We start from the raw sequence: 26,401 nt of genomic DNA on the forward strand, positions 1-26,401 counted from the left end.
AAAACTCAGCAAAACTAGAGTGGCACTGGAGAGACCAGAACATGGTTGTGTGGACTCAAATTCTCCCAGATCCAGCCTACAGCTACGACATTCTGTAGATGTAGCATGAAAGACCTGGTTCAGAGAACACAGACACAGGCCTAAAAGGGGAATCTGATCAAATGAAGCCACAGTACAGGTTGGCATCACATTTTTATTAAAAAAACCAACAATGTGTGTGTATTGACGCTTCAAAGCAAAGCAGATACATCATTCTTGGGACAACTGCCTCTGGTTTGGCGCTCATCTGCTGAGGGACTCTCTGAGCTGCTCATACATCAGCTGGTCCTGCAGAGACCATACACAGACACTGAAGGGTTAGATTTCACACCCACACTCTGCATTACTGTCAGAAAAGGTGGAGCAGGGCTCCTGAAATGCGCTTGTGTGAGGTAATTATCAGTAGTGAGCATTTCGTGTGTGTTCTCAGTTTGGAAATTCAAGGAGGAACAGGACAGGCCAGCAATGCAGCCAGTGTTTTTTTTGTGATCGTCATAGTTACCCAGGCTCAAACAGCCATTGCCTTTGTAAAAATTTAAAAAGCTGCATGTTGGCGATGTGGAATAATCATCCATACCACAACATTCACTTGAATCTTTTAGAATCTGATGTTTGAATTGGTCAAGATTAAAATTAAATGATAAACTAGCTAAACTTGCTCTGGAGAATCTTCAAAACATGATAGAGAAGGGTTTACTTCCATTCACTGTGGGCCAGACATAAAAAAAAAAGAAGAAAAAACTCATTTATATCCATGTCTAATAAGTACTTCACAAAGCACAAATCTCCATTTAAATCAAATCCAATCCAAACCAGAACCTCTGTCTAAACGTGAAACCTAATTTGAAGCAGTTTCAGGTTTCCAAAAGGATTGATGGTTCTAGTACATAGTCTATCTAGGTTGATAAAGCTTCCTCGTGCTTTGGAGGAGCACCACAGGGATCAGTACTTAGATTAATGCTCTGAGTTCATATAGTATGCTTTCAGTTGATTATGAACCTATTAGAACGGGACACATTTCCACTGTGATGCAGATCTAACACACTGACATTCACTGTAGGCCTGACAAATCCAACCAAACTAGAAGAGGTGGGAAGACTTAATTTTCTGCTTTGAATCCACAGAAGAGAGAAGTTTCGGCACCTTAGAATTATTCACCTGTGGCTGGCGCTACCTTGGCCTCTGGTAATAATGTCTGAGGTGTTATTACCAGAGGACTGTAAAGGCTGGTTTCCTTGGATGGACAACTTCTCCTAAAGGTCATGTTAACTTTATTGGATCACACCTGCAGATAGCACACCGACTCTGACACCAAGAGCACATAGTTGGCCGTGAATTGGGTCTGTGAATGGGTGCGGCACAACCTAACTGAAGTGAAAGCAAAAACTTGCAGCAGTGTGGCTGTATAACAATTGTGTGGGAATATGCATCAATGTGCCGCTGTTCTTCATGCGGGACGAGTCAGAACAGCTCCCCTGTAGGTTCTGCTGTAGTAATCCCACAGTACACGGCTCCCGGCTTCACAGAGTGATCATCTCTGTATCCGTTGTGCTAAAACAGGACCAACAGTTTCCAAAAGCCTCTGAAAAAAAGTTGCTTTCCCAAACCTTTGTCATATCTTCACACACACAGCAGGACTCATCTAGCTGGTACTTCCTCACCTTTTTGGACACAGATGGCCGAATGGTCTTGAAGGCATCCTCAAAGTTCTGTTTGCTCACCTTGATGCCAGCAGCACAGCCAGCTGGATGGGTCTGAGCTGCAGGCACAGGTAAACAATATTTGAGCTGATGAGCAGAGGACGAGATCTCAGAGACATAGCACTGCTTCGGCGCATGCCCTGAAGCAAAGTGAAAACTGCAGCGATGAAGGGAACACACGCTATCGCTCCTTCAGTCGAGCATCTTGCCTGCAGCAACAGGAACTGCTCTATATGGATAAGTGTCTTTTTAAAATGCAGACATACGAGATTTACAACTTCTGTTACTGTTGAAAAAACAAAAGTTCCCAGACTAAATGTAGGCTTTCTGCCAATGATGAGTTATATTTTTAGAACCATCAGGACAACCCTCTATGCTCCTACGAGGGCTTAAAATATAAAGGAAACAATATGATGCTAATAAATATGATGGACTCTCACACCATGACTGGAAATGACACAATGGGAGAAGGCATGTACTAGTCACCAAGAAAACTATTCTAATTATATATACCTTTGAGATGTCGTAATGCAACAAGAATGTTCCAATGATGTGTTTAAAGGCTTAGAGCCATAGAGCCAACAATACTCAGCAGTGACTAGCTGTACACGGAGGCAGCGTGTAGTTACCACAGTCCTGGGACTTCATGTAGGCCTTCAGGGCGTTTACAGATGCTTCCCTCACTAGGGCCGTCAGGTCAGCTCCCCTGGAACAAACACAAACACTCATGAACCCCATTCCAGTGACGTCCCTCTGTCCGTCAATTTTTTATTTTCAGGATAGAATTGAAATGCCTTTACTGTCCCACAGTGGGTAAATCCGGGCGTGACAGTGGCAAAACACGTAGACCGGATACAGTAGAGTTACACTAGATTAAGTAATCAAATAAAAAAAAAAAGCTAATTTAAAGTTATGTTCTAAAGCAAAAGGAGAGAGAACTTATCAGAAACGGGGAAAAAAGGAAAAACTGCAGAGCTACTAATTTATTAATGGGCATTTCTCAAATGACGGCACATTTTTCCCTGAGACAGCCCGGTTTCAGATATGTGGCTTTTTTGGTGCGTTTTCTGCTGTTGTAACTTATTTTTTATTGGAGTTGATCGGAGGAGATCCTACAGAGATCTTGCATCATCTTCTTTTGATGCTGCACATTGGTGATCGTGAAAGTAGACAGGCCTAGGTCCCATGGTGAAGCAACCCCTCCCCCAGCCTGCTGTGGTGGAAACTCCACATACGTCTCCGGCTTCTTTTGTTGTCACCGTAAGACTTCCACACTTCTGGCTTTACGACCCTCCTTCATGGTTCGTCCACATTGAACAACACATAGTAACACTATTTTAGATTCACCTCTTCGTCCTGTAACCGGCAGGTTGCTGGTTCAATGCCCCGCTCCGACTGGCTCAGTCGTTGGCGGTGGTCAGAGGGCCCAGTGGGGCCAAACTTTTCAGCTGTCATGGATTTGGTCTTGTGTGGGTTGTCCTTTGTTCTGTGTATTTGGACGACATCGTTGTGGCCAGCAGATCCACTGAACAACACCCGTCGCACCTAGGAGAGACTTTTCAACGCCTAGAAGGATATGGCCTGCTTGTCAACCCAGCAAAATGTCAGTTTGGGTTGCCAGTCAACTTCTTAGGCCACCGCATTTCCTCCAGCGTTGTCATTCCATTGCAAGGTGCAGGCAGTGTTGGATTTTCCACTGCCGCGTACTGTGAAAGGTTGGCGGACCAGTATCACATATGTGGGGTTCTGGATCGTTTTCTGTTGTGGTAAGCTATTCTTTTGTTGGAGTTGATTGAAGGAGCTCCTACCCAGATCTTCCTTTGATCGTCTTCCTTTGATCCTCCGCAACATTGGGTAAAGAATGCAATATTCAAGTTAGAGGAAAGCCAGCAGTCGGTTTACAGAACGATGTGAGAAAACTTTGCAACCTGCATGATTGTACATGCAAACACTTGAATAGCTAAATCATGTCCAAATAAACATTTGCATCCAAGAGACAGTGAAATTGATTGTGAGCAGCAGAGATTATAAAGTCTAACAGCAGCTGGGAGGAAGGACCTGTGGAAGTGCTCCTTAGAGCATCTAAGAGGCAGCAGTCTGTCACTGAAAGAGCTCTCCAGCTCTGCAACAGCTCCATGCATGGGGTGGGAGACACTGTCCATCAGGGATGTGATTGTCTTACAGTCATTCTGTCTCCCACCACCTGCAATGGGTCCAGGGGGCATCACAGCACAGAGCTGTCCTTCCTAATGAGCTTCCTCTCAGCTACAGATAAGCTGCTGCTCCAACAGACCACACCATAGAAGATGGCTGAGGCTACCACAGAGTCATAGAAGATCCTCAGGAGCGCCCCCTGCAGTTCAAAAGACCTCAGCCTCCTCAGCAGGTAGTCTCCTGTAAAGAGCATCTGTGTTGTGACTCCAGTTTATTGTTCAGGTGAACACCCAGGTACTGATAAGTCCACCATCTCAACACCAGTTCCCTGGATGTTCACCTGTGTCAGTGAGGTGCATCTGTGAAAGTCCACCACCACCAGTTCCTGTTTTCCCTGCCTTTAACCTGAGATGGTTCTGCGGGCACCAGTCTCCAAAGCTCTGGATCTCCTGTCTGTACTCTGCCATAGACCAGTTCACGCGTGACATCATGAGCTACATCCGCGCTACATCTGGGTCACACAGTACTGTTTTTGTCTACCAGCGTGACAAAACGGGTGAATTTGAGCGTACTGTTTATTTTTGGAATCTAAACAATGCCTACCACTTGTTGTGCTCCAGGTTGCACATAAAGACATAACAAATCATCGATTGTACGTTTCTTTCGTACACCGAAGGACAAAGAAAGAAATGGATCATTTCAATGAAAGGATGCAGGCAGACAATGCCAGTTGACTGTGGGAGCTATCATACCGCGACAGAATTTGCAGTCTACACTTCATTTCCAGTAAATACAACTTACTTAATTTTGCACTAGTCATTGTTCTACTTAAATAATTATATAAATAAAAAAATCAGGATATATACTTAAGTCAAGACGTAAAAGTTTGTTTTGTCATATTTTACGTACATGTAAAATGTATGCAAACCCTCTGGCATAAGTCTGTGAAAAGGATTAATAAGCCTGTAGCTGTTGAGGCCTTTGGGGTGTGTGGACTTAGGCACCGGTACCACACAGGAGGTGTTCCACAGCTGTGGTACTCTCCCCAGCTTCAGACTGAGCTTGAAGATGTGTCCCATGATGCCACACAGCAGACCTGCACAGAACCTCAGGAGCCTGAAGCTGATGCCGTCTGGACCTGCAGCCTTCTTCACTTTGGTCTCTCACAGAATGTCCCTCACCTGGAGCGGTGAGGACAGGATGGGAGAGGGGGCTGATTCATGGAGTCATCTGAAGCTGAGTGGGGGGATCCTAGCTGGGAACCAAGAGCTGTGCAGTTCTGGGTAGAAGAACAGGGAGTGGTCCAGGATGGGGGTGCCTGGAACATGTTAGGCCGGGTTGGGGGAGGGGCAGCTGGGTGGTGGCAGCCATAATGTCATTATGATTGGAAAAAGGCTTAATGTTGCAGTGATACGCAAAGTATGTAATTTACACAAAGTAATATGCTTGCAGGTAAATGAAGGATCACTGTATTTTCTGGAAAATGCTCAGATGACTTGATCAAATTTCTACTCCTCCGTGTATTATACATTAGCCCACTATACAGAGTAGCCTGTCCCGTCTGTCTATTGGAAGGTAGATACGGTAATACAATCCTTCACACACATACTCACTAAGAATCTGTTTCTCAGAGTCTGTTGCCTTGTATTTTCTGCAACATGGGAGGAAAAGCAGAGTACCCAGAGAAAACCCACACATGCACAAGGAGAACAAGGCAACTCCACAGAAAGTGAGTGTACAAAGTGCTTAGTTTAAAAAGACGCAATCTCAAAGTAATTTTTAAGCCATTCGGTTTCATATTTAAGACGTTTCCTATGATTGAAAATGTTTTGTGATAAAAACTGGAGTTAAATTGAAAACGTTTTAACATTTATGTCTGTATAAAATGTCGTGTGCTTTCTACAAACATTCACATGTTTGATATGATCTAAACTACACAGCCCATCCTAATGAGAACTGGACTGACTAATCATAGTTCAAACTAAAAACCCCAGCAAGCCATGGATGATGAAAACTGTCATCAGCCCTGCTGGGTGGTGTCCGTTCAGCTGTTTGCTTTGAACCTGGCCCCCCGAGTGTCCTGTCAGCCAGCTGCAGCAGGCCTCATGCTCTGCAGGCTCTCCCTCTTCCTTAACTTCACGTTGCAGATTTAAACTGGGCAGAACTTTCTTCTGGGGTTGAAAACTATAAGCTGATTCCATAGTCTTTATTTATTTGGCTTCCAAAAACATAAAATCTTTCAGATTTACAAAGTAATAAAATCTGGTCCCCAAATAAAAGACTTTTGTCATATTTTAATTTTTGAGCAAAATAAGAACTGAATGAATATTCTAACAGACGTTTTTCTTCAGAAGATTGTCTGATTGAGGAAAATAGGTGTTTGCAGCAGGAACTTACGAAAAAAAATTACACCGTTCATCAAAGGCGATCTCTTCAAGATGGACGTCCTGCTCCAGCTGAGGTTTAGTCCCCCCCTGCAACAAACAGGTCAGAGATGCACATGCAGCGGTGGACAGAGCTGTAGTTGACATTCACTACTGGCCTCCCCGGGCCAATCCTCGATGTCTCCGGCCTGCACAGTGTAACAGTTTTTAGCAGCATCTCCTTGCAAGTCCAGTGTTGATCTGGGCAATGCCGAGCACTGATGACGCAATACCCACCCTGCTACAAGAAATTTAGCGGTCTGCACAATGATTGGTGAGATTAAACAAAGTGGAGACTTCATGATGGAGCCTTGCTAAACTATTCACACCACTTTAACTTTACTATAGTCACAAAACAACCATAAACATTTTTATTTATTTTTTTTTTTTTTAAAATCAGCATTTTACGAGGCTGACCAACACAAAGCAGTACATACTCGGATGAGGGCGAACAATGATAGGAAGCCACTCCAGTGAGATCAGACCAAAATGTTATTTCCTGATCTACAAGCAAAACAGTGTGCATGGAAGAAGTATTCAGAAAGTAAAAAAGTAAAAATGGAAAACTGTATCGTTTTTCTTCAGCTTCAAAATCATGCACTACTAATAGATACAACACATACAAACGTAATCGGAACATTGACAGTCATGGATTTGATTTGACAAATTGCGGATAAAGGGGGATGAACACTTTGTATCGTAACCTATCAATATTTATAGCATGTTTCTGGGTTTTTGTTCACTCTATGCTTTAACTTTTAGACAGCAGGGCGTAGAAATCCATCTGAATTCCACACAGCTGTCGTCAGTGCATCACCCTCTACTTTACCTGGTTGTCTAATTACCTTAGTAACAGTGAGCAGGATGGCATGGCGATCTGCTGCACATGGGAGCCCCACATATAGGGTTTTATCTAGACGCCCTGGCCTCAGTATGGCGGGATCAATGATATCTGGAAAAACAAACCATACTGTTTCAATGCCAAAACATGGCATCCGTATCAGAAAGAGTAAATAACTAGAACAATATCAGCTAAGATGGTGACCAGCTTCTGTTAAGATAACAGACGTTAATTGGCATCATATGACATTAGGAAAACATGCAACTTGTAAATTACAAGAAAAGGTGTTACGGTCACTGACCTCTAGGGGCTCTCTTCATGAGAGAGCTCTCTTTGTGTTTTAGTTCTACCTGGCTTCCACAGGTGCAATGTGTTGGAGATCGTCAGCCACTCCATAAAGAGCTTCACACCAGAGATGCCAGGCCCCTCGATTCTTTCCTTGGGCCTTGATCTGAAGTGATCTTGTTTGCAACCCAACTGTTTGTAAGAACCCTTAAATGGTTTTGGCTGTGAGCATTCTGTGAGCAACCCAAATGTCTAACTAACATTTGTTTTTTCTTTTGACAGTGGAACCTGGTAGGGGTTCTCTGCCTTTTTGTTTAACTGTTTTCTCCTGTTTTGTGGATAGCCAGGGAGTTTAGGCTTTGTATTTTTCTGTTCTCCCCTAGCAAGTGTTTTATTTTTATTTTATAATTACAGGGGGGGTTTGTTTGTTGTTTTGGCCTTGGAGACCCTGACGCTTAAAGCTTCCCTGTGTTGCACTTCTGTAATTCTACCTACATTATAAATAAACCTTTTTTTTTTTTTATTGACATCTACTGATGAGGACATCTACTGATTGTTTTGTGTTACACCCAGTGCCATAACTTCCCTTTTGTTGTCTTGGGGAGGGGTCGTAACAAAAGGTGAGATGTAACAAACTGAAGTTAACTTAGAAATGGACGTTAGATGACATCTTTATTCCTGCCTGCTCCAGCTGAAGGCCTGAGTTGCAGCTGGAGTGAGCGTTGCTTGGAGCTATGACGGAATGATGCTCCATAGACTGAAGCTATTCCATACTGGGTCCTATCTCACTGTATCTTTTGGCGTATCTAAAAACTTGTAGTAATAGTAATAGCTATGTAGGTCTAAATGTGAAGCAATGAAGGGTATTTTGTGAAACATTAAGTCCTGTTACATCTATGAGCTCTTTCTTTCCATATTTAATGATCTAGAGCAGAGGAGAGTTCATTATAGTAAGGAGTCTAAGAGTGCACCAAAGAGGTCAATGAATGAGTGAATTTTCACCAGTACAAGCTGAGTGTCTGCATAGCACAACATGACATCAAGTAATGCAATTATTGGGGCATTACCTGTGACATTTGAGTAGTCATTGAGTTGACTCTGGAGCAATGATGTGCATGTGTGGTATATATGATGTTTCAAAGTTGTGTCAGTGATAGACGATACGTGAAGGTGGTTTACTTTCTACACCGTGGAAACTTAATATGGAACAGTGCATTAGGAGCAGCATCAGTCAAAGAAAAACTGCAGGCGTACCTGGCCTGTTGGTTGCAGCCATGATGAAGACCTGTCGCCGTGTTTCTAAGCCATCCATCTCTGTTAGCAGCTGATTAACGACACGCACACTGGCTCCTGACTGAACACAAGCAATATCTGTCAGTAACAAGGTAGCAGGAAACCGGCTGTGAATAGCACGAGTTCTACAGTAGCTCACACATTACAAACACAAAGAGGCTCCTACAGCTGTGAGTCAGAAGTTTGTTTAATGGTCATTTGTGTTTTACCCAGAGTGAAGCTTTCAATGGTTATCTTGTAACTCAGCATCATGAACTATAACAACTGACTCCTTTTATGTAGTAATTACTCGGGCAGCACTCTGTATTAGTTAGGCCACCACACAAAGATTGTCATGTCATTTACCATTTTTTGGAAAGTAAAGAGATCGACTGAATCAGCTACTGATGTATTGTGCTGAGTCAGCAGAATACCAATGGACTGATCCATTATCCTCACCTCATGGCCCGAACGACGAGGACACAGAGCGTCGATCTCGTCGAAGAAGATGACGCACGGAGACGAGTTCTGTCCCCTCTGGAAGACCTGTCGAACGGCCCGCTCGCTCTCCCCCACATACTGCAGGCATCACAGTTTCAGCTGTTAGCAACATCAACCTGGAGGGGTTCCAGTGTCTCGATTATTTAAACTATAAGGCTGTTAAAAAGCTCGGGGGGGGGGGGGGGTGTAAAGAGAAAAATGGGGGCATTCTCCCTCTAGACTTGCTAGCAGAAACAGAGAAATTGGTTCTTTATCAGAGGTGTCAAGAACAAGAGTACAGTTCTTTCTGCAATTTATGCTTCACAAGAACTCTAGTAAAGAACTCCTGGAACGTCCACATAGGTCCTACCCAGAATACCTGCTTCATGTTTCTCAGACACCACATGGGAAAAAAGATCTGCTCAGAATACACTTCAAGAACAGATTATGATGTCATAGCCCAGGGCCGAGAAAGAACATATTTCTCTGTTCTTGCAGTTTAGGCGCTGGCCTTAGTCTACTTCAAGGAGTCAGGAGTGTCACAATTCTATATTTGATCACAGAGGACGTAAAACCCATCAAAGGAAGTGTGCTGCTGTCGCAGACCTGAGATGACATCATCATTAGGCTTTTAGCGTTGCACATGTTGCACTGAGACTGACCAAACAGGAAGTTGAACTTACTCTCCCTGTGAGGACCATAGACATATTAAAAGAGTAGACCCCGCATTGGCTGTCGCTGCGCAGGAATTACGGCCGCCATCTTGGGGCAGGTGACCTGCTACCCAATCCTGCTGATTCAAGCTGAACACACTAATGATGCCTCAGCACTATGCGGCTCATTTTTGTTTAAATCGAGGGACTATCTACGTCAGGGCTCGAGGGATAACTTTTCACAAGTAAGATGAAAAGATATTGTTTATATATAAACAATATCTACATCTATATACACACACACATATATATATATATAAAAAAAATATGTATGCATGCAGACGCTGCACACAGCGTCTGCATGCAGACGCTGTGTGCAGCGTCTGCATGCATGGCAAGAATGTCGGGAATGACTGATTCCTGCAGCAACATGCTCCTCTGACTCACGCACTGACCATGTTGAGCAGCTCTGGACCTTTGACTGAGATGAAGTTGAGGCCTGACTCATTGGCCACCGCCTGCCAGGAGAGAGAGAGCATAGGAAATTACAACAGGACCTCACTGGATAGCTTCACTCTGAGAACAAAGACAAGCCAAACGGGGACTGCTTTCTTCTCACATCTCACTCCTGTTACAAAAAGCCTTTAAAACTATGTAGCAATTGAAAGCAATCACTCTCTGAATCCCTAAAACATTGTTTTTTTAAAAGACATTTTGCATTTGAGATTTTGCATGTGCAGGAGTTTTCATGGTGAGTTAAAAAACGCAGGACTGAAACAGGTACAGGTGTTCATGTTGTGTCCGTGTGAGAGGGAACCTTGGCCAGCAGTGTTTTCCCACAGCCCGGGGGTCCAGCCAGCAGCACCCCGGATGGAGCACTAAGCCCCAGAGCTCTGAACTGTTCTGGAGAGCGAACGGGAGCCTGCAAGACACACAGCAATTCATTACAACAGAACACGGGTCAGAACTGTTTGGCTGAACAAAGTAAAACTGCATCCTTTAAAGGAACACACAACGGGAGGTAAGTGACAGGAGACATCTCTACTACGGCGCCTTCCAGAAGCATCTCCACCTTTTTTTTTTCTTTTCATTTTTTTAACCACAGCTGCACATAGAAGCTTTTCACAAATTACAATATTGTCACATTAGAGCTCTTTCATGGTCAACACTGGACCTTAAAAACAGAACATCCCAGCGGCCAAAAGGAACACCAAGGAAAAATCTGACACAAAATAAACCTGAATTAAAAGGTGCTCTTTTGTAACTTGACTCTAGCCATATGGATTTCTATCTGCCTAGCTCCACTTACATCCATCTGGGACCTCTCCCATAGAGAGTGATTTCTCCAACCAATTTTATTGTCTAGCCAATCAGGACGCAGGGCTGGAGTTTCATAGATGTGACGTAGTGGAGAAGCGACCGTGACGTGAAACTGTTTTGATTCAGATAGCAATGGTGGCTTGCATCGAGGAAGCAAGCGTTAACATTGATGCTGCTATTGCTTTTACCTAATATTGCTATTGCTATTACCTAATATTGTTTCATTAAAAGAACATCAGAGGACGGCTCTGAAGGCTTTTGTTGGTGGAAACGATGTTTTCGCCTTCTCCCGACCGGATTTAGCAAGTTTTGTTTTCCGGGGCGTGCCCGCGGCGGAGCGGTTAGCACGAACCATATTAGGAGGCCTTTAGTCCTCGACGCGGTCGCCCGGGATCGACTCCGACCCGCGGTGCTTTGCCGCCTGTCTCCCCCCCTCTTCCTGTCAGCTCACTGTCAACAAAACGCGTGCCACTAGAGCCGCAAACACATTAAAAAAAAAAGTTTTGTTTTTTCCTGCGTCGCTAAAACAGCGTCACGGGTTAGCTTCGGTGTGAGTGGTTGAAATAGCACGTCGATAAAGATGACAGACAATCATCATCTTATCCAATCATATGCAAGGATTTTTGATAAGGCCCAGCCTTCAAAAAAGGCAATTCCTATGGAGATGTCCCAGATGGATGTAAGTGGAGCTAGGCGGAGCGAAATCCATATGGCTAGAGTCAGGTTAGCTCTTTTGTGCTTAAGACATAAAATTTTGTATAATAAAAATGTGACAATCCCGAAAACAAAAGCTTGCATTGTGACTATAAAATCAACTGACCAGTCGCAGCTACATATTCAGAGCATCTAAAAAATATTTGCGATGCTCTTTAGGGGCTGGGAAATTTTAAAGAAACGTATTTTTCTGTCATATGGGATTTAGCAAAAGAAGACGCCAGTTTCTACTGTTTTACGGCTGGTTTAATTGAAGTTTTCATTCGGTGTGTGTGTGTGTGTGTGGGGGGGGGGGGGGGGGGGGGGCGACACACAGAGTTTACAACAGTCTTCATTTTGCACTAGATGACTTTTTAGGTGGAACAAATTTGTGCTACTGCTACCTTTTGTGGCAATGGTGTTACGGCATGTTTTGCAAATTACCGCATTTTGTTCGACCTCCTTCTTGTGAAATCCAAACCACTGCCTGAAATGCCCGCTGTCGCCATAGTTCTCGCCGTCTAGTCAACGTAAATAAGCGCACGGGTTCGTTGTTGTATGTGTGTGCACCAGAGAGCTTTCTGGTTTGGAGGAGGAGCGAGTGATGCGTTCACAGCATGTGGGAAAAACTAAACTCACAGTGAATTAAATACAGCGGCTCAATCTTGGCATGAAAATTTACACTCGATGGTCGCGATAAAGTCATTTTAACCATCGCGAGGAGGAAAACTCGAGATACATCGAGTATATTCGATATATCGCCCACCCCTAATCTGAGCCCACATTCTTCACTGTGGGGATGGTTTATTCAGCGTGTCCCACATGGCTTGCTACAAACTGCAAACAGAACAGAACTTAAAAGAGAACATAAAAAATGATGTCCTTTCAAGGGATTCTACCACCTGAGCTGCACATCTCTGCAGCTCATCCAGAGTTACTGTGAGCCTTTTGGCTGCTTCTCTGATTAATGCTCTCCTTCTCCAGTCTGTCAGTCCAGGTGGACCTCCAGGTCCTGGTAGGTCAGCAGCAGGTCCATCCTCTCTCCAGGTCCAGATGATGGATTGATCAGAGCTCTGGGAGACGTTCAGAGCTTAGGATGTTATAGTAGAACCTGACCCAGCTTTACCCTGGACCAGAACCTTCTCCCTGACCCGTCTGCTCTTCTGTTTTAATGACCCTGGTGGTTCTTTGTGATTTGGTTACACATTTGCCTCTAAACCATGCCTCATTTTCCTTCATACGAACATGCTTCTTTGTGTCGGTCTGTCACATAAAATGCTAGTAAAAGACGTTGCGGTTTGAAACAGTTGAAGCGTGAGGCGGTGTGCAGTGATCAGTGTGGTGTTTACCAGTATGGCCATGGTGAGCTCTTCCCGGATGTTCTGCAGAGCTCCTACATTGTCCCAGGTGACGTCTGGCACAGTGGCAAAGCCTTCCCTCTTGGCTGAAGGCTGAACCCGGGCCAGAGCGTCCTGAAAGTCAGACATGAGGATGGACAGGCCAGCCAGCTCCTGCTCCGACAGTGTCTCTGTGCTTTTCAGCAGGTTCAGAAGCTGCCAGAGTTCGCCCTGCTGAAGACAGCGCATCCTTCGTCAGAGCAACACAGAGACAGACCTAACTGCATGTCAACCAATGGGTCGATATATTCTCACTTACTGAAATTCTAACCTCAAACATGCAGGAAAGTTGAAACTAAAGGCCAGCTTCCTTGTAAAGAAGATCATAAACTGACATTGGTTTTTCAAAAAGAACTCTAACTGGGCAACAAACACGTTTAACGTAGAAGTCCGGTCAACAAGGAAAAATCAGGGGATCATTATCTATAACTAAAACTAATACGTTAGTGGTTATTTAATGAATTAAGCGTTAATCAATAAGAAAATAAAAGCATAAATTGTCGTCTCGATCACTGTGTATGGGGGCGGCCATTATTAGCCCAAATATGGGCAATATTGGCCGCCTGACATCACATCCTGTGACAAAAAATCGCGGTGAGCCGAGGGTAGTTCTCCGCGCATTACAAGCTAATTCAATAGGAGCTGTTGTACACAGCTGCGATCAACAATTATTATTTCGGATTTCCAGAGGACTTAACCATTGAAATTCACGAGAGCTATTGTTAAAGCAACAATGCCCACGTGCATGGTAGTTGGATGTTCCAATACATCGGGTAAAAGTGGAAAAAACATTAGCTATTTCACCTTTCCAATTCATGATCCACCACTGGTTCTTTTGTTGGATTGCCTACTTGAAGAGGAAGGATTTGTCATCGAACTTCTGACCAGAGAGAAACAACGTCATACAACATTTCGAAGAAGAATGTTTTGAACATGACATGAGAGCGAGGATTTTCGGTAGGTTTTTCTTTTTTATAATGTAGAATTTGCCGGAACATTTGTTTACCCGATCAGAGGGGTGGAGTGCCGTACCGTAAACCGTACTTTAATGCTTATTTGTTGTCTTTTTATGTCTCTAAAATGTAAAATTAGTATTAATTTAAATTTGAATGCTTAATACCATGTCTATCGTTGTTTAAGGGGTTAAAAAAATATTTTGGCATGAAAACGGGTATTTATTTACAAGGGGACAGATAGGGCATTGGGTCTTGTTCGACAGCCGATCCCGCGACCTGACGTCACAAACTTGGAGGTGGCAGTACTGTTCTTCTCCAAGATGACTGCCTCCATAAAAGCATATTCAAATGGAAATTGCTCTTAATTAAAAAAGCTTATCATTTATTGAACGGTATGTAATAATTTTATATTTAAAGTACTTTCAGCAGTTTGAATTCTGATTTTGACCAGACTTCTCCTTTAACGGTAAAACCCCAGCTGTCCTATACCTGCTGCACGTCCTTTACCGCCTTGGTCTGCTCCGTACTTCCGGACGGTTCCTCGTCACAGTTCTGGGGTAGACTCTGAGGCAGTGGCCTCGTTTCCAACAGAACTCGGTTCACAGCAGCCATGGCGGCTTCCCGGCACAGAGCCATGAGGTCTGCACCCACGTAGCCTGGTGTTAGCCGAGCCAGCTGCCCGTAGTCGAAATCTTCAGGCAGCGTCAGCCTCCGACACAACGTCTTCAAGATCCTGGCAAAACAAAAATAGTTAGTTTGTGTCATATTCACGTGGGAAATAAGGTTGTGAAAAAGACCGACCAATCACACGAACCAATCAGATCCCTTCATACCACGGCAGTTGACCGAAAGAAAAAGCCTGATACCCGTCTCCGTTAGCAGGTTCTTACCTAAGCCGAGCGCTCTCATCAGGGATCCCCAGACAGATTTCTCTGTCGAAGCGTCCAGCTCTGCGGAGGGCGGGGTCCAGGGAGTCAGGCCTGTTCGTGGCCCCGATGACCAGAACCTGAGCAGTCACCGTCACACTGTTCAGGTCTAGAAGAAGCCAAGCAGCGGAAAGGAGAGCATCTTAAAGCATCAAGCAAAACACATTTTTGTAATTCTTCGACACTTGAACCTTAAGGGACCATGAAGAGGTACCACGGGTTCGATGCTAGGACTCTGCAGCCTGGTGGCTTCCTTAGATACATTTTATTTTACAGTATCTACTGAACAGGACTGAATTCAAAGACCGGATTTGGATCAGAAACTGATTCAATGTGAACCAAACAGTACAAAATTTTACTTTCTGATGAATGCTGATTTATTTTCTATGTATTTTTTCAGAAGGTGCCTTGAGATGACGTTGCTCTGAACTGAACTTAAATGTTTATTTTACCAGATAATATGTCACATAACCTGGGCTCGTTCTCCTTTCCTCTGGGTCTTATAGAGCTAAACCTGCGATTAACAGCCTCTGATATTCACTAGACATTGCATCTCACCGTCCATGCAGGTCAGCAGCTGGGCTACAATCCTCCTCTCCATGTCCTTAGAAGCTACCTCTCTTTTAGGCGTGATGGCGTCTATCTCATCTATGAACAAAATGCATGGACTGGAGGTCTGCAGGAGAAGACAGGGGTGAGTGTAGGCCAGAGGTCACCAGTTTTGCTGCTAGGGATTTAAACAAATGACACAGAGCCATGAAAAGGGAAGAAATGCTGACCACAGCCAGGTCAAACAGCTCTCTGAGCTTCTGCTCTGACTCTCCTGACACCCCGGACACCAGCTCTGGAGCAGACACCTTCAGCATGGGGATCTGCAGCTCCTGAAAAACACAGACAGCCTCACATTCACCACTAAATGAGCCCAACTCTCCCATGTCCAGCTATCTCACACATAAGGCGTCTCCTTTGTGTTGACATCCTTTCACTTCATTCTGTTTTCATAATCGGCTTTATTAGCTGGATGTGCATGCAGTGGGATCAGTCAAATCCTGTCTCCGTCCTGTCAGGATGATATCTGGTGCTGAACTCACCCCAGCCACAGCCTGGGCCAGCAGGGTCTTTCCACAGCCAGGAGGTCCATGCAGGAGGAAACCCCTGGGAGGAACCATCCCGAGGTGCTGGTACACCTCAGGGTGACGCATATGTACCAGAAGCTTACACACCTCCTGCAGGAAGATGTTCCACTCTGATTATTAGATTATGAGCAGGGTGGAGCAGAGTTAGTAAAGAGTCCTTCTTTGGTGACTCCTGAACATCTGAGCCACACAGACAGCAGAAGGGTGAAGGCGCTAACCGTTAAAATCTCCTCATTTCCCCCAACATCTTCAAACTTCAGAGAGGGATACTGCAGCTCTGGGGACTTTGACTTTGCTGAGAAAAGAAAAAAAACATTTAAATTCAATGACAAGCTGCCCAGACACCAAAAATGCCATTTATGACAAACGAAACTATAAATCATTAACACACTATATAAAGCTATTGCACATATGTCTTAGCCACAGTGGGAAAACAGACCACTTTAATCATCACGTTTTTACAGAATGACACTGGAATAAATCAGATTCATGTAAATGTGAGCACACACTACCTTCTAAATAGCATGTAGCTACAAACAGGGGCTGGAACAAGCTGAGCTGCTCCAAAGACCTTGGACAGATGTGTGGATATGGGCCCTCTGTTTTTACATGCATCTATAGCTAGGGCTAGCCCACTGATCTCTATTATACACACTATAATATCTATCTATCTATCTATCTATCTATCTATCTATCTATCTATCTATCTATCTATCTAAGTTGTGTAACTATCTAGATAGATAGTTACACAACTTAACACTGTGTGACCTGAAGAAATAATATAAATTACACAAATAACAGCAAAACTAATAAGACATTCTTTTCCAGCGAAATGGCATATTAAATGTCCTCTCCTCCAGATATGCTGTATATACATCATGTATTGTCATTCTACTAATCTGTTTAACGCCAGTAGATTCTCTCCTGGTTATAGGATGGTAGCTTAGGTCGTACCTTTCTTGTTGACGCTGCGAGAGTCAGCAGATTCAGCCGAGCTCTTTGCCCTTTTTTTTGACTTCTTTGGACTCATCTCAGGCTCCAGTTGGGACATGCCTCTCTGTCAGAGGAAATGAATGCAGCAGAAGGTGCAGAAGTTAAACTTAGCATACGCTGTATAGAGTTAGAGGGCGGACAGTGTCTGCTGCACCCTGAAGCTTTAGAGGATCATCATGAGTGTCTGTTCTGTGGAGGCATGAAGAACAGCTGCTAGGAATCAATTATCATCTTTGTTTTTCTTCAATTAAGAAATGATCCCAAGTCAGCATTCTAGAATCTAAGCTTCTAAGAAATCAATATTCTGGCGTTTCCTCATCTGAACGTTTACCATCCATCCCCTGTACATTTCCAACGTTCAGCTCTTTGTTGCTGATGTTTCTTTTCTATCTAATGACAGAACTCTGTGTTGCTCCATAAAACTGACTGACTGTGAGCCACAGACCTACAGGGTACCCTCTGTCTGCAGTCCATCTCAGGAACACAGAGCTGCATTCAGTGACTACGTACTCTTGTTTCTGAATCAGCCGACTCCTCTTTACACAGGTCGATGAAGACGGGCTTCGTGGGGCCTCTGCCTTTATCAATAAACCAGCCCCCAGAGGAAACCACAGTCCCTTCGTTTGGAGCAGGGTTGGTCCTGCTGGCAGGACTGCTGGCTGCAGAAGGACCCTTACGGTACAGGGATGTAACAGAGCTGTTGGGCTGTGGATGGAAAAAAAGTTAAATTCCCTTTTAGTAAAATAAGACGACATACTTCATGTTTAAACAAGAGGAATGTAAAGAGATTGTGGCTCTATGGGAAAGAGTTGGGTAAGAAAGATGGTTGAAGGTAAAGACATTTAAATGAGTTTCATTCTGTCAGTAACTGGACTTTATTGGACTATATATTTCTGGACATGAATCAGATGCGTCCATCTTCTAAAGAGCCTTGGGATGACATTTGGTGGGACATGAATAAACTGAGGAAGTGAATGCAGCATAGTAAGTGCTGAGGGAAGAAGATTGAAAGCCAACTTTCTTTCTTTTTTTCTTCTAAGAATTGATGATGAGTTTTTAATGAAATGTGAGAAGCCATTTAAAAAGTCTGCAGTCGATACAAGCTATGAGAGAGAGAAACTTTCAGCAGATAACAGGAGGCTGAACAGAGGTCAACAGTCTCTCTACTTTATCCTTGATATTTAAATCTGTCCAATCTCTGAAAACAGTGGCAGCCTTTACTCAATCGTCACATTAACATTAAATATTGATGTTCACTAAGAATTACTCAGACTACTGTTTCGGCAAAGCTAGTAGCGCTAATTGCCAATATAAAACGCTAACCACAGTTTAAATGCCAATCTTAACTCATATCATCTTTGATATAAAATGGTGAAACCCAGTTTTACTGCTCTCTCACGTGTGGTGTCTCCTTTGCTCCAAATATAAATAATTAGCAATTGGCCATGAATGCAGGACAGAACAAATCCACCTTTTCAATGCAGTGGTATGGCTCTTAAAGATAAAATTAGACTCGGTTCAAATCGGTGTCAGCAGAGGTATCTATGAGAACGTCCCAGTTCTCCACTTTAGATCTTGGAAGTATGAAATGTTCTGGCCAGAAAATAACTTTTTTCCTATTCTAGCCAGCCCAAGCAAAGACCCTTTTATTATACAGTATTTCTGTAAGTTGTGTGCTTGCACAAACGTGGCTGATTAAGCTGATTCTGAGTCTTCAGAGATATCCCTTACCGTGTTGCCCAGAACCTGTTCATCGCTGTCTGAGGACTCCTCCGAGCTGCTGCCATCCCTGCAAACACACAGGTTGGAAGCAGCTCACTCTCACAGAACAATACCTACAGTCAGCGAGGCTGTGTGACCCAAACATTTACCAAGCCAGGCCCCAGAGCTTTCCCAGTAAGTTCTTAACTAACATCAGCTTTATGGAGCACTCTCGGGGGCATCTTTCATGCAACATTCTCCAACCAGGCCTCAGTTAGCAGCTTCTGCTATTTTTTAGAGACAGGTGGCTATTAAAAAGAGCCAACTGATGTTTAAAGGTAAAATCAAACTAAATCATTCTCATTTGTCACCTGGGATGGAAGTAACATTCCCCATAAACAATTGGTTCTCTCCATCAACAGTGTCTTGGTCGCGTTTTTCCTCTCACGTCTTTTTAAGTTATGCCTAGGTGTTCAGTGTGGAAAAAAATCTGACTGCTTCCACGCTGAAGGACATCTGCCAGAGCAGCTTTCTGCAGGTAGCAGAAGTCAGTTCTCACAGGTGGTCTCATGGATGTTTTCACCTCAAGCATAAAACCACACCTGCTAATTCTGGAAGTCAGAGAAACACTCTGCAAGCAAGAGCTTACGCTGACACGCATCTGATGCTTTGCTCTCATCTTATACAAAATTTATTTAATAAGCCTGGCACTAATTCATGTCATTTCACTCTGGGTCATTTTCCCACCGCAAGAGTGATACTAAAAGGACCAGTAATGTTTATTAGATCCATTGTTCTTGTCACTAAAATGAAAACTAGATGGCTTTTTTTTTTTTACATTATTTTCCACAAATATCAACATCCCACAGAAGGAAATATATCTGTCCTCTTTTCACTAAAGTTTTATATTTTCAAATAAAATTGTGGTTCTTTTAAAATGAAAACTAATTTCCTACAGCAGATACATTCATCAAAAATGATGGTAAATGGCTTGTACTTGTATAGCACTTTAGCTATTCCTACTACCTCCAAAGCGCTTCACACTACAGCTTTAGTCATGCACACATTCACTCCCTGACGGTGGTGAGCTGTTAGCAGCCACAGCTGCCCTGGGGCAGACTGACAGGCTGCCATGCACCGGTGCCACTGGGCCCTTTGACCACCGCCAGCAGGCAACGTGGGTGATTTCACTGAAGCTCACTGTGAGCTGCATGGGACGCAGAGAAAAGCTGCATGTGGCTGGTAAGCCCCACTTCAGTCTCTCCTCCGCGAGCCAGTGTTCCCTCCACATTTTAAATCAGTGGTCTCTGGGGCGCGCATGTGGCGCAGTGGGTAACGCGACCCATATACAGAGGCCATAGTCCTCGACGCGGTCAACCCGGGTTCGAATCCGACCCGCGGTACTTTGCCGAATGTCTCTCCCCCTCTTCTACCCCCCTTCCTGTCAGCCTACTTTCGGAAAAAAGTGAGCCACTAGACCCGCAAAAAATCCCAAAGAAAATAAAAATAAATCAGTGGTCTCCAACCTTTTTAAGCCCAAGATCCCCGACCTCCACTTTGGTGGGAAGCAAGATCTACCTGTAGAGGCGTTGCAAGAAAAATACCCCAGATTCTGCTTCAAACTTTAAGCCTTTTATTCATGAATGAACTCATAAATCAACTGTTTTTGAATTACATAATTCTGTTCAGGGTTGGGACACTGAACAGAATCCTGAGGATTTTCAGGTGGCTCAGCCTGGAGCGAGAGAAAGAAAGAGACGCTCGGATCGGCCACACCTCCACAACCTGAAACGTCTCTGTACCGGCCATCCTGGTGCATTGACGGACTAAATACAAACACGAAGAACTTTGATTTGATTTGAGTCCGAGAGAGAGGTGCTTAAATGCTTCCGGCGCTACGCAAAGCCACAAAAGCAATTCTAGCGATGGAAAACTTGCAATTTTGGAGATTAAAGCTAAGCCCAAGCAACACGAAACCTGTGATGGATGCAAAGCGACAGTTGTTGGAGTTGAAAAAGCCGATGTGTTGTGTCATGTTGCGATAACCAATCAGGAACTAGATGTGGGGATGAAGGACTGCGGCGGAGACAAAGCAGTTTTCATTCAACATGGAAGACAGTCTAATAATGGCGGTCTGCGGTCGGCCTGAGTTTTATGACTTAACCTATTATTACTACTGAGACGAGTCCAGAAAGGAGCAAACCTGGAGAAAAAGGAGTGAGGAGGCTGGAGGGACAGGGAAGTGAAAGCATCACTAGATAGCCCCATGGTACTGCTGTATTTCTGGCTTGAAGCCCGCCGTGCGATTGCTCTCGCCTCTGATAATGTCAGGCGAGCAACAGCAAGCAAAAGTGCCAACATTGTGGCGCCAACGTGAACAGACCTTAAAAGGTTAAACCGGTGTGCAGAGTGTGCAGTTACCCAGCTTCATTGCAGCTGCTCCTGGCTCTCTTGGCCAGGTGTTTGCTCTCCAACGCGTCCAGGTCTACGTCCTCTTTGACTGCATCATACACTTCAACAGGCAGAGGGACAAGAGTTAGGCCTCTTCCCAAAACATACGGCATAAAAACAGCACCAACATAACAATCTGACAGGTCCTCATTTTTAACTACATTTCAGAATCCTTCTTGATCCTGATACGTGGTGTTTGTCATCACTTCTTAATTCTACTGTTACACAACATCCAATCTAAGCCTTTACTGTTTATCTTAATTAATCTGTAAAACCAACTTGCTTTTTCTCTTACCTTTCTCCACTTGGATCCTGAACGCCGTCCTGTTTCTTCTGCCGTACTCCACTCTAAAGGCAGAATGACACCAGCTTTTATACCAGCTGCTGACCAGTTCAGGGCAGGCAGCAGGTCTTTAATTACATTTTTAAACTCTAAATCCATCATTGACGTAAAATAAAATAATAAATCAGCCTTAACTAAATGATGAAACCATGACAGTAAATGTAGATGTCTGCAGGGCTCAGATCAGATTACCTGTATTGTCTTTGAAGGTCCAGGGCCATTTCTACAAGGTCAACATATTCACTGCTGCTGGAGGCTAGATACTGAGAACACAATCCAACATGGAGAACAATCAGAATGGAACGTAGTGGAGCTGCATCAGGTCTGCTGGCTTCACATTCCTCTTGATGATGATGATACATTAGAGCAATCGTTCAAATGTTTTCTGTTGCTCCCCCTTTGAAGAAGGAAAAAGAGTCAGCCCCCCTCCCCCCTATCCCAACGAAATGGACCCCTTTTAAAATGTATGACATATAACAATGGTTTCTAACAACTAGAATTTTTCAAAATTGCCACACTTTTTTAACTATAGTAGGCATGGGTACTTTTCACATTTGTACTGAAATGGTACCTGGGAATCAATACCGGTACTTAACTGTACCTATTTTCGGTACTTTTGTGTGCTTATGTAGTGATATATGTTAGTTTATTAATAAAATCTAAAAAATGTTAACATTTATTTCTCAATACATAAACTTCTTTGGATCTACAAATTAATCTTATTGAATAATTCATACATTTTTAATATATTGCCTGAAAAATAATTAAGACAATGTAATAATAAAACAAAGTATTCCCACTGCTCTCCTTACACTTTGTCTCCAAAATATTGCAGCAGGCATAATCTGCTGCTCATTTTGAACAGGGGATACATCAGTCGTGCTTTGTTGACTGGACCAGCGGCTACTGACGGCATCACGCTCTTGTGTGTGCAATGCTATGTTTATGTTTGGCATGGAAAATCGGCCACTCTTCTACTCCCTCAGTGTCAAAGTGATGCATTTAGGTACCAAAACATGGCGCCGTTTGATTTTACGTCAGTACCGATGGGATTCGGTCGGTACCTATAAAAGTACCAAATCCGGTACCCATCCCTTATATTAACAACATAAATGGCTTTTAGCCAGACTCGTTCCTGCAGTCAACTTTTAACTAGCTATGAATCTCATGACAAAAGTAATATCAAGCCAATAATTTTAAAACAACAAACTTCAGTAACATTAAGGTTTGTCATTTTTTAGGAGCTTATTAACAGTATTTATCATACTACTGGCCGCAGGTATAGAGCAAACAGCAGTGGGTGCTGTTGTCACATTTAGAATAATTTAGAAGGACTTTATTTCGTGGACAAAAAAAGGCAAAGCTGTTCTTGTGCCTCCCCTGTAATACCGCTCCACCATTTGAGAAGCAATGCATTAGAGCAAGAAAGGCGATGAAACGTCTTTGCTTTTCAAACAAGAACGTCTTTCTCTGAATACCCTGGTTCAGTCAGACTGAGATGAGAAATCTGACCTTTACATGGGTGTCCCTATTTTGAATCCACCATTCATGAATCAGTAGTGACAAACCTACTACTGCATTCCTTCCTTTTCAAGTCTCCTTTTTCCGTTGGTCCAGATCATACTGTTCCTATCCCTAGCTGATGTACAGCATCAGCCCATCCAGTTTTCTTATTTTGTCCTGTTCTAGTGGTGGTCCTAGTACCACCTGTCAGGATGTTCTAGGTGTGTTTGAATGGATTTGTGCCGTACTCGGGTTTCTTCCCATAGTGTAACAACATGTCAGGTTAGTATCCGATCCTAAACTCCTTAGGTGTCACATAAACATGAAAGGTTTCTAGTGAAAGTCTTGTGTGAGAGCTTGTCGAGTTGTGGAGATCGACTCTCTGTCTTTTCAATAACTTATCTGAGCGACACATTTTATGACTCAGACCTGTTGCACTCTTTGTTTAAGACGCGGGTCAAACGAGCCTCCTCCTCTGTTCTTCATTTTGGTCAGGAGAAGTTCTGAGCCTAGAGGAGAAACTGAGAACAAGGAGAAAAAACTTTATTTATCTGTTGTTAACCAGGGAGCAGGATTTCTTCATGCGATGTGAGTGTGTGTGGGGGTTGGGGGTGGGATCATTCCAGCTTTATTTCTGTGACTAATTTATTCAAAAATGAAAGTAATGAAGCGTTCGTGGCGTAGCGCGACCCATGTTTGGAAGCCTTTAGTCCTCGACGCGGTAAACCCGGGTTCGAATCCGACCCGCGGTCCTTTGCCGCATGTCTCTCCCCTTCTTTCTCTGTCTCTCTCCGAGGTCGGTCGTGTCTTTTCTCTCTCTGCAGCTTTTATAAATCCCATTTAGATTTATTCCACACACAGTGATCTATTTCTGTTTATTTCTGATGATTCTGTCTTCCTAACATTTAGTTTGTGCTTAAACTAGAATATGACATCAGAGCAATAGAAAACCATTTTAATCCATAAACGTAAGCCTGTTAAATAGTATGTGCGTGTACTGAACAGCATCTGAACTAAATGCTTGCTCAAGTTTCTTTTGTTTGAATTACAGCATCAATGCGGCGTGGCACGGAGCCTGAGGTTCTGCTCAGGTGTTCAGGAAGCCCAAGTTGCTTTGATAGCAGCTGTCAGGTCATCTGCATGGTTGGTTCTGGTGTTTCTCTTCTGTCTCTTGACAATACCACGTTGATTCTCTACAGGATTTAGATCAGACCAGTTTCCTTGTGTTACCATGGCCATTAAAAGAAGTTTTGGTATTTTCAGCAGTGTGGGCTGGTACCAAGTCCTCCATATAGCATGCCAGCAGAGGGAAGCATCAAGTAGAATCTTACATAAACTCCACCCACAAACATCGATCGGACCAATCAAGTCTTAAGCAAACTCCGCCCACAACTAAAAAAATCCCTCTTTGGTGCAGAGACCCCTACTTGTTCATGTCTGGCAGATGATACCCAGACATATGTCCCACTAGAGAAAAAGTCCTCCAAGTCTGAGCCCTCTGGTTTCATGTCTGGAGGACATAAAAAGACTGGATGGCTGGGAACTTTTTAAAGTTCAGTAAAAAAATAAATAAAAAAAAAGAGGCTAAGCTCATTAGGAAGGCCAGCTCTGTCCTGTGATGCCCCTCCAGCCTGTCCAGGTGATGGGAGACAGAAGTCTAGCAAAACGCCCAGGCATGGAGACGCTGCAGAGCTGGAGAGCTCCTTCAGTGACAGACTGCTGCCTCCTAGGCGCGCTAAGGAGCGTTATCACAGATCCTTCCTCCCAGAAGCTGTTGGACTCTAGAACGATCACTGCTCCCTACAAACTCAATAGGTTGGTTACATTCCTGCTGCGTTTTTTACAGTATTCCCTTTTATTGCAAATAGTCTGTTTTCTAGACAAAAATATACATGCACATGGTGCATTTTTATTATCCTACTCAGTTGCACATTTCTTTGGAACCAAGTATGTTACTTTTAATACCTGCACAGTATTTCTTACTCTAATATTGTACACTTGCCCTTACTGTACAACAGGGGTGTCCAAAGTGTGGCCCTCTGAGCGATGTTGGGTGGCCCTCAATCACAATTCAAGAAAGGCCTAAGAGTGGTTTTCTGGTCCAATCCTAATGTATTTTACTATTCTTTGACAGGTGTGATCTCATTAATGAAATGTGATTTTTGCCAGCTCAGAATGTTGATGCACCCATTTATCTAACCTAGCAAAAATAAAGCAAGAGTGAGCCAAATCCTGATCTTGTTGCTGAAAAGACACAAAATAAAAAACGGAAAAAATCATTAGCTGAAAAAGTGTAGGATATTGTTTGGTGTGGTGAACTTGCAAGAACCTTTATGTTTCAAATCTATAATGTATCAAAGATCCCTTTTCTTTAGCAGATTAAATTGGTCGTTTCATTAAATATTGTGTTCAGCGGGTAAAATTTGAATTCTTTTTATCGAAATTGCATTTTGAGTAAAGATTTTTTTATTAATATTTTGTGGCCTACAAAAGACTTGACATTTATGGCCGCCATGGCTAAAGTTTGGACACTCCTGCGCTACAGTCTTTATATTTGTACCCTTGTGTGTTTATTTGCTGCAGCTACCCCTGGATTCTCACTGAGGGACAATAAGGAATATTTCTATCCTCTGGTACTGCTAAGCCATCTGACTGACCCCTGGTCCGGCCCACTCTTGGTGGTTTCACTGTACAGAAGTGCAGATCTAGCCAGAACCTCTCTGTACCTCTCACCCAGAACAGCGGTGTTCCTACAGAACGGACCTCCTGTGGATTCCCTGAGGCAGGCAGGGCTGAACCACGCTCAGTGGGCTGAACACGCAACATGTCAACAACACGCTTCCTTACCGGAACAACACCACGTGGGGCTCCTGTTAGTGCCCCGAGCTCCTGAACAGGACCGGCTCCTGTCACCATGGGAACAGCAGGTCTGGGAGAGCAGCTTTTCAGTTCGAGGACGGAAAGTTCAGCTACTGCTCAGCTCCACAGAACATAAGCGTGTGCGCTGCGACTCCAGACCCCGGAAACAAAACCAATGCTGCGTTCCATGTACCTCGGAAATTACATCAGTCGGACTGACCTGTTGTTCGATAATAGTTGTGCGGAGTGTGAGGAAGTACTTATATTTATCATCAT

At 43.7% G+C, this 26,401-nt stretch overlaps 1 protein-coding gene across 3 annotated transcripts; it reads right to left on the reverse strand.

Annotated features, from left to right (window-relative positions):
* Positions 1–175: 175 nt before the first annotated feature.
* On the reverse strand, positions 176–26,307 carry nvl (nuclear VCP like). 3 transcript variants are annotated; one of them, XM_012850348.3, is made up of 24 exons: positions 26,114–26,306; positions 23,696–23,787; positions 21,956–22,026; positions 21,716–21,768; positions 21,391–21,481; positions 19,000–19,057; positions 17,779–17,973; positions 17,230–17,332; positions 16,494–16,570; positions 16,231–16,365; positions 15,919–16,020; positions 15,698–15,815; positions 15,104–15,248; positions 14,703–14,946; positions 13,210–13,428; positions 10,665–10,769; positions 10,303–10,365; positions 9,174–9,293; positions 8,697–8,796; positions 7,162–7,268; positions 6,291–6,367; positions 2,369–2,445; positions 1,701–1,798; positions 176–327 (listed from the first exon to the last, which is right to left on the reverse strand). In XM_012850348.3, exons 2-24 carry the CDS (start codon positions 23,750–23,752, stop codon positions 283–285), a joined length of 2,460 nt encoding a protein of 819 aa, XP_012705802.2. In that variant the 5' UTR covers positions 23,753–23,787; positions 26,114–26,306; the 3' UTR covers positions 176–282. The 3 variants fall into 3 exon arrangements, with proteins under 3 accessions (XP_012705802.2, XP_012705801.2, XP_035986556.1); XM_012850347.3 differs by having other exon boundaries at positions 13,210–13,431; XM_036130663.1 differs by lacking the exons at positions 176–327; positions 1,701–1,798; positions 6,291–6,367 and having other exon boundaries at positions 13,210–13,431; positions 26,114–26,307.
* Positions 26,308–26,401: the final 94 nt, after the last annotated feature.

This window comes from Fundulus heteroclitus, unplaced genomic scaffold (assembly GCF_011125445.2).
Source record: "Fundulus heteroclitus isolate FHET01 unplaced genomic scaffold, MU-UCD_Fhet_4.1 scaffold_37, whole genome shotgun sequence".
NCBI classification, from domain to species: domain Eukaryota; kingdom Metazoa; phylum Chordata; class Actinopteri; order Cyprinodontiformes; family Fundulidae; genus Fundulus; species Fundulus heteroclitus.